Here is an 8,336-nt window from a genome sequence, read left to right as displayed (position 1 = left end):
GAGTATTTATTGATTTATTGACATACCAGCATCTCTAAAACACGTTTCAGGCAGTTTTCAAAATAAAGCAAAATAAAGATGCTAAAACAATTAAAAGCGGCCTACAGAAGCATAAAAAGGCAGTGCTGAAACTTCAACCAAGATGAAAGCAACAACAGAATGTTCGGTACTGTAAAATATGAGTCGAAGACCACAAAGTAGAAATTCTCTCACAATACTAGAACCAGGGGGCATACATTGAAAATGCTGGGGGGAAGAATTAGGACTAATAAAAGGAAACACTTCTTCACGCAACGTGTGATTGGTGTTTGGAATATGCTGCCACAGGAGGTGGTGATGGCCACTCACCTGGATAGCTTTAAAAGGGGCTTGGACAGATTTATGCAGGAGAACTGTCGATTTATGGCTACCAATCTTGATCCTCTTTGATCTGAGATTGCAAATGCCTTAACAGTCCAGGTGCTCGGGAGCAACAGCCGCAGAAGGCCATTGCTTTCACATCCTGCATGTGAGCTCCCAATGGCACCTGGTGGGCCACTGCGAGTAGCAGAGAGCTGGACTAGATAGACTCTGGTCTGATCCAGCTGGCTTGTTCTTATGTTCTTATGTTCTTAATAAGAAGAGTTTATGTAGTAATGCACTGCTGACCCAGCAGCACCGTGGTAGAACGTTGGGACGCCAACGGACCTACGGCCTTCTGGTCGCACCGCACCCCCACTCCTCATCCCCCTATGAGTCACGGGTCATGAACTGTTCAGTCTAGTCATCGGGCTTAGGGACAATGGTCTTGCCCCCCAGGTGAGGATTAGGCCTTAGACGCTTTACGCCCTCTCCTCCAAGACGTAGCCAGGTGGAGATCATGCATCATATGATGATCTCCAGGTCTTCCGCCCGCTTCATCTCCTACCCACCTCCTTTACACTTCCAGCCAATGAAACCCCATTAAAAGGTGCCAGAGACCAGCATAGGCAGAGCACCGTGGATCACGAACTCGCTGGCTTCCTGTTAAGCTGACGCCTTCCACCAGATGAAACCTCCTCCGCTCCTCGCCTATTCTTAGCTGTAATGCACTCCCGCGGGATGACTACGCTTTCGGTGCCGAAACCCGGAATCCTCGAACTCTCCACCCTTGCCACTGGCCGCTTGGAAAGGGTCACGGTACCGGTCCGGCTGGATCGGGCGCATCCAGGGACCACCGCTGCACGCTTCGCCCTTCTGATCGGCGCGATCCAGAGACTCGCTATTCTAGGGACACTCTCGCCCGGATCGAACACCGGTGAGTATGGGAGCTGGTAAAAGCAGGGCTTATGACAAGCACGCTGGATCTAACTGAAAGCGTTAGCTAAATGCAGGGTCCCCAGTGAAGAAAGTGGAGCTGCGCAAATTATTGAGGAGATTGAAGCTCAGTGTCCATGGTACCCAGAGGGGACATTGAGAATCTTAAGGACTGAAAAACATCGGGCGACTTCTTCGCGACAGAGCTCATACCGATGTCACTGCTACTGACGGAGACAATGTTATGTCGCCATCAGCCTGCAGACTCTATGGCTCCCTTGCTGTAGGTCACTCTCCTTCGACATCTTTCAATCTTCAATTTCAACCCGAATTTCTTATCCACTAAATTGGACGCCTGTCCTCCTTCTGGCACCCCTTGCTCCTCCGCCTATTTTTAAATTCTCCCCGCGCCCAGCCGCCTCTGTTCACTTCATTTTCCAAAGCCACTGCATTCTCCGCTACGCACGTAATGGCGCTGGTTTCAAACTTCAAGAGCGTGGATAGCCATCTGCAAAAGAAAGCAGAAACCTTGACGGAAGACGCATGCCGACATTCTCGCGACAGCCCCGCCCATTTCACAGATACCGAGGAGGGATGGCATTGTTCGGGCGGGTTGTCGAAAATACTTTAAGCTATAATATCCTTTACTCGAGTCTCAAGCAGCAATGCGGGACGAGGGAATCACCAGCCCCTATGTGAGAGGCATGTTAGCAGTCGCCAGGGAACCACCTAATGGTTCCGAGGACTGAAACCGCCTTCGCAGATGCTTTTAAACCCCGCAGTATGTGATTCGGGGAAAGCCAGTACCGCCAGCAGTGCATAAGCAGAGGAAAGAGCTCCTGGCGGCGCTTCACCACCGCTAGGCTTTATGGCTGGCGGCCGCTAGCCCTTAATGCAATGTCAGCTCTGCCGGTGGCCACCCTTACGGTCGCTTCTGAATGCGCCTACAAGGCGCTTTGAAAGTCCCCAATACCGGACAGCTAACCTAAAGTTTTTTCTAGCACCCGGCAGGAAGCCTCAAGAGCCCTATGCAGAGCTTGTGAACAGGTTCCAGGAGGCTCCTCAAGAGGTAGGTTGACACGCAGGAGGCTCCAGGGCTAATCCCTAAGCGCCTTGTCAAGGAGAACGCCGAAAGTGCCGCAGTTTATCACAGGCTCTAGGAAGGACCCCGAAGCACGACATGCTCTGCTTGCCAGGATATCGGTCTTTTCGCCCATCAAGCCAGCCTTCTAGCCGCCGCTTCCGCTGCCATGAGACAGCCCCCGAGATCTAGTGTCTCAATTGCGCAAGCCAGGACATTTCCTCGAGGAATTGTAGGCTGCCCGGCGGGGCCTACAACCCTGACGGAGGAGGGTTCTCTCAGAGGGCTTAAGACTCTTGGTGAAAGTCTAAGACTGGCGCCCCACGTTCGCTGGAGGCTCACGCCTCGGCATCTCAGCCCGAACCAAGATCCGCAGACTTCAAACTCCTTCCCCGAGTCTCCCCATGAGATCTTTGCTGCCCTCCCAGCTCAGAGTAGTGATCCCATCCCCACGGAGACCATGGGGCTGGTTTTTGCCAGCTTGCTCCCCTATGTCTATACTTCCTGCTCTAAGCAACTCTTCTACTCCAAAGTCACCATGCTCTCTCCGCTTAGTGCCCCCAGAATCGGCACGATTTCAAAAATTCTGCAGAGTCCACAGTCACCGAATTGCAACAGAAAGAAATGCTGACGGAAGAGGACTGCCGCTTTGAACTCTCCTCAGAATGCCCCATAGCCAATCTACAGGACAATGAGGCATTGAAAGGGAAGATGCTCACACAATGGCCTTAAGCCAAAAGTCCTTCGTGAAGAAGAAGCCCCTTTGTCTCTCCTCCAGCCGTAAGGTCTAAACCAGATCTCATAGCCTTCTATGCCTGCGTAAAGCCCTAAGCCTCAAAGCTCCAGTGGCAGCAAAATCGCTGAAGTACCTTCAGGAGAGAGCAAGATCTCAAATCAGAGTTGTAATCCTCCTGTTACTTTTATATGCTCTGTATGCCTATGTATGTCCCAGTATGTCTTGCTCCTTTCAAGAGACCCCTGTTCTCCCCTCATAAGAGGGATTTTTCCATTGCTTCTAAGCTATGCTCTTGTGCTTCAATTAAAAGTTTTTCTCCTTCTGATTATGTGTGCTAATGTTCTTAGAAAGGCTTCACGCCTATTACAGCATCAACCTTAAACAGGACGAGTCGCATTCCTAGAGGCTTCCATGGACCCGTCATCGCCTTCCCATCTTAGTTTAAACCCTCAAAACTCTTCTTCAAACCTTTCCTTGAGAACCTTTTCCTTCGGTCCATCTGAGCTCGACTCGCCGCCACATTGGCGCATGCCAGGTTACATATGAAGTCAAATCATTTTCATGTTCTGATTATTCTCTGCTGAGCTCCTGGCTAGTCATTAGTGCCAAGGGGGGGTCTCTAGCCAATATCTATCTTACACAGCCTCCGCCTGTGAAGGTAGGAATGGAAATTAAACCGCCAAAGTCTCCTTTGCTGGTGAGGGGAAGGTAGAGTTGACTTCCAAACCCCACTTCTTTCTGCAATACCCTCCTTCTTCTCTCATGGGCTGACGACTTCACCTCTAGATCTGGGATCTGACAAAAGGTTTTTCTTGCAAAACCCTCTCAAATTGCTCGTGTGATCAAACCTCAAGCCCAGGAACCGTTCTCTTTGCATCTTTCTCTAAATCTTCCTATGAATGCTATATTACTTTATAAGGACTATAATTGTGGAATTGTTTGCTGTCGACTATTGTGACCTTCTCCTAAGCCTTCGGCAATTCCCTGCCTTGTATCTCTTAACGCTTTGAATGTTGCAAGGATCGTTGTCGGAATGGGCCAACTGCTTCAACGAAAGCTTACAAAACAACGAAAAGAAAGGGGAGTAGTCCTCCATCGACCCGCAATCATGTCTCATCCCAGCAGACCATATCCAAAGTATCGCGTTTCTTATCAATCATTCAAAAAATTGCCCTCACTTCACTCAGGGCTCAGTCCTCTATTGTCATCTACTAAATTCCAGCTAGCGCCAAGAAACCCCTGGGGAAAAGCGTTGTTTGTTTTTCTCTTCCATACAGGAGTCCAGCTTCGGCCATGCCAGGCCAGCTCCTTATCCCGAAATGGAGCTGGCTCTCCCTGGAGGATTCAACCCAGCCGCCCTGTCGAGGGTGGCCCGGATTGCCCCCAGCCTGGGCCGAGATGGGAGGGACTTCTGGAGCCAGCACACCCATTCTTCCACAAGGGATCACAGTCGACTGGCCAAGCCACTCTGGGGAACGGCAGCCTGGCCAGCTGTGGCTCAGAGGTTGATGCCGTTGCCTGCCTCCCTCATCTACAGTCAGCCATTCTCTCTCCCTTCCTGTCACCCCTGGCTGAAACCTGGAATTGCAGCCAGGAACATCTTCCTGGATAGATTAACCCTTTGAACTCTCCGCCGTTTTCAGCCGCTTGGAATAATTGTCGAACACGCTTCTTCATTAAACCTTTGCTCGCGGAGAGTCACTGAACCTGCAATGCTAAAGACTATCAGTAGCTCTCCTCCTACGCTTCTTGAGAAACCCATGGACTCTAACGCCATCGCTTGTAGTTTGTAGTCAACAGCAAAGAGCCATGTATTGACAAATTATGCAACCACGGGTTGCCTTCCTTCTTACATCTAGCCTATGTACTGTTTAGCTATGATTATTGTTTTCATTTATATGATGTCGCTTTTATCTACAAACATGCATGTCTTTGTATATATTGTTGCCATAACGAATGTCTGATGCCTTTGCTCTTTATGCCCATTGGTTTAACACCTCCAAGGGAATTGTTGAGCACTATGACCAATTGATTAATATTGAAGCTACTGCATGCCTTTTAATTTTGTGAAGCATCGTGATTCGCTGTTGTTGCATTCCTCGCCATCTTCGTCCCACTGGACTTCATCGTCAGTTCCCACCATTGTTTTGCATCAGGTTTTCACCTCGAGCTCCAAGCACCGGTGTCGCCCCTTTGCCGGATGCCAAGAGCGCTCTTAGCCATAAGGAGTATATACTTTGCGACTCTTGTGGGAGTCCCCCGGACTTGTTTCATGTAACACTATGACTATCGCCATTCTGGTCTGTACCTTTGCTTAAGTCTATCAATCCTGCCTCTCCACCGCCTGGATGCCTGGCCTCGCTGGCGCAGTATAAGGGAACTGCCGTTTAATTCAGATAACGTGTCAGCTTATTATTGGATTACTTATTGTTGTTGCATCACCAAGGTTGTGAGAATGTAATGGATATGTTGCTTTAATCTCTGATAATTCTGCAATTGATTCATAAGTGCGCCAATTGCTGAAGTTGTAATTAATCTGAAGTGCATACGTTTGGTTCCCATTGCGGTCAGCCCTGGAGCTGGCTGCCGGAGGATGGTTGAGTGCTATTGTACAGCTCTTCCTGCATTGGTTTAATTGTATGCCTCGCTATCGGATCTTGTTTCGCTCAATGTATGTCTAATATTGCCTGTAACCTATGTAGCAGTTTCTCCCTCGACTTCCCTTACCCCAACCAAGTTCTAATGTTACAAGCAGCTCGGCTCAGCTTGACCAGACGGCAGAGGGAGAGCAAGCCCTTTAAATCACCTCTTTAGCATTTCGTCCCCTTCTAAAATGTGCGAGGAGATGTAGTAATGCACTGCTGACCCAGCAGCACCGTGGTAGAACATTGGGACGCCAACGGACCTACGGCCTTCTGGTCGCACCGCACCCCCACTCCTCATCCCCCTATGAGTCACGGGTCATGAACTGTCTGGCTCAGTCACCGGGCGCAGGGACAATGGTCTTGCCCCCAGGTGAGGATTAGGCTCAGACGCTTACGCTCCTCTCCGCACGTAGCCAGGTGAGATCATGCATCACATGATGATCTCCAGGTCTCCCGGTCTCCCGCTCATCTCCCTACCCACCTCCTTTACACGCCCACAATGAAACCCTAATAAAAGGTGCCAGAGACCAGCACAGGGCAGAGTTGTCAGGATCACGAAATCCCGCGCTTCCTGTTGCTGACGCTCTCCACCAGATGAAACCTCCTCCGCGTCTCGCCTATTCCTTAGCGACGACCCTGCGGGGATGACTACAAGTTTAAATTTATATTTCCCCCTTTCTATCCTGCAGGAGTCTCAAAGGGGCTTACAAAAGCCTTTCCCTTCCCTCCTCCCAACAAACACCCTGTGAGGTAGGTGGGGCTGAGAGACCTCAGAAGAACTGTCACCCAGCTGGCATGTGTTGGAGTGCACAGGCTAATCTGAATTCCCCAGATAAGCCTGCACAGCTCAAGCGGCAGAGCGGGGAATCAAACTCGGTTCCTCCAGATTAGAATGCACCTGCTCTTAACCACTATGCCATGCTGGCTCCTACAGCGCAAAACACCCTGTGCTGAATTCTAAAATGAGCTTCCAAATGCCATGTAATGATGGAATAAAATCACTTTTCAATCAAAATATGTTGCAAGACCTGTCCTGGAGAAGCAGAGAACCATCATCGGAGCCAAGAAGAGTTCCCAGCTCTGGGTTGGGAAATACCTGGAGATTTTGTGGGTGGAGCTTCAGAAGGGTGGGATTCTGGGAGGGTAGGAAGCTCAGCAGGGTATAATGCCATAGAGTTCACCTTCCAAAGCGGCCATTTTCTCCAAGGGAACTGATCTCTGTTGCTTGGAGCTCAGTTGTCAGAGGGGGAGATCTCCAGTCACCACCTGGAGGTTGGCCATCCCACACCCAACTCATTGTTTAGGCTTCCATGAAGGTCCCATGATCAGGAGAAGTCTGAACGGCAAAGGTCGTCCCAGAAGAGCAGGTCTGCTAGGTCACATTTGTCCCACACAAGTCTAGGGTTGACAGCAGTTGCTTGCTCTCGTGCAGGGATGGGACACTGGTCGGCATCAGTGGCAGCTCCTACCTTCCTGAACAGCACATGGGCTGCCCCTTGCTTGGGGCTGGGTTTCCCAGGACCTAATCCAACATCTTAACCACTCCACCATGCCGGCTTTCTTTTGATAGTGAAAGGTGTTTTAAAAGGTGATGGTGACCTCCCATGGATGACGTTTGAGAAGAAGAAGAAGAAGAAGAAGAAGAAGAAGAAGAAGAAGAAGAAGAAGAAGAAGAAGAAGAAGAAGAAGAAGAAGAAGAAGAAGAAGAAGAAGAAGAAGAAGAAGAAGAAGAAGAAGAAGAAGAAGAAGAAGAATAGTTTTGGATTTATACTTCACCTTTCCTGTAAGGAGACTCAATGTGACTTACAAGCTCCTTTCCCCTCCTCTCCCCACAACAGACACCTTGTGAGGTAGGTGGGGCTGAGAGACTTCCGAAGAACTGTGGCTAGCTCAAGGTCACCCAGCAGGATTGTAGGAGTGCGGAAACACATCTGGTTCACGAGATAAGCCTCTGCCACTCAGGTGGAAGAGTGAGGAATCAAACCCGGTTCTCCAGATTAGAATCCACCTGCTCTTAACCACTACACCATGCTGGCTCTCAAAAGGTAGTTCAGCCAACATGAGGACAGCACAAAGGTAACTCCAAACAATCAGGGAATGTCCTCGCCACACATTCCATCCTTTGCAGATGAGAACCAAGCCAGTGAGCTTTGCTGATGTCAACAGAAGCCCAAAAGGGTTAAATAAACGTGTTCCTAGTTGCCCCGCACCTTGTTTTATGAAGTCAAACTCACGGATCACACAAGTGTTTAACAAGGAAAGGTTTCATATTAAAATCACACATAAAATTCTTTTATGAAATATGAGAAAAGCATTTCCTTTTTTATAGGAGCCCCATAAAACATTGTCCATAAAAGCCTTGCCTTCTTGCTCCTTTGTTTTCAAGTCTTTTTTTTTTTTAACTTTTTCGCTTTCCGATGTAAAAGCTGAAGCAAGCACATTAACGGGCAAAAGGGCCTTGAGAATCCATTAACAGCCTCGTCACCCATTAAAATTAACTCTCTCATTAATCAGAACTGGGCAAATGAAAACATACTAGCTGGTTCCATTTGCTCCTCAGCTACGTTACAGGTTTCCTAGTCGTTCCCACAGGCAACTG

General features: G+C 49.2%; 1 protein-coding gene across 1 annotated transcript in view; it reads left to right on the top strand.

The window, feature by feature from the left end:
* Positions 1-1,080: 1,080 nt before the first annotated feature.
* The window catches only part of LOC125445518 (basic proline-rich protein-like), an 82,384-nt gene continuing 75,128 nt past the window's right edge, over positions 1,081-8,336 (top strand). Inside the window, exons 1-2 of the mRNA XM_048518601.1 lie at positions 1,081-1,276; positions 2,277-2,344. Of these exons, the coding sequence (XP_048374558.1) occupies positions 1,081-1,276; positions 2,277-2,344 (264 nt within the window). The remainder of the gene's footprint in view (positions 1,277-2,276; positions 2,345-8,336) is intronic.

Source organism: Sphaerodactylus townsendi, linkage group LG16 (genome assembly GCF_021028975.2).
Source record: "Sphaerodactylus townsendi isolate TG3544 linkage group LG16, MPM_Stown_v2.3, whole genome shotgun sequence".
In the NCBI taxonomy this organism is placed as follows: domain Eukaryota; kingdom Metazoa; phylum Chordata; class Lepidosauria; order Squamata; family Sphaerodactylidae; genus Sphaerodactylus; species Sphaerodactylus townsendi.
This window is presented reverse-complemented; position numbering and strand designations above follow the sequence as displayed.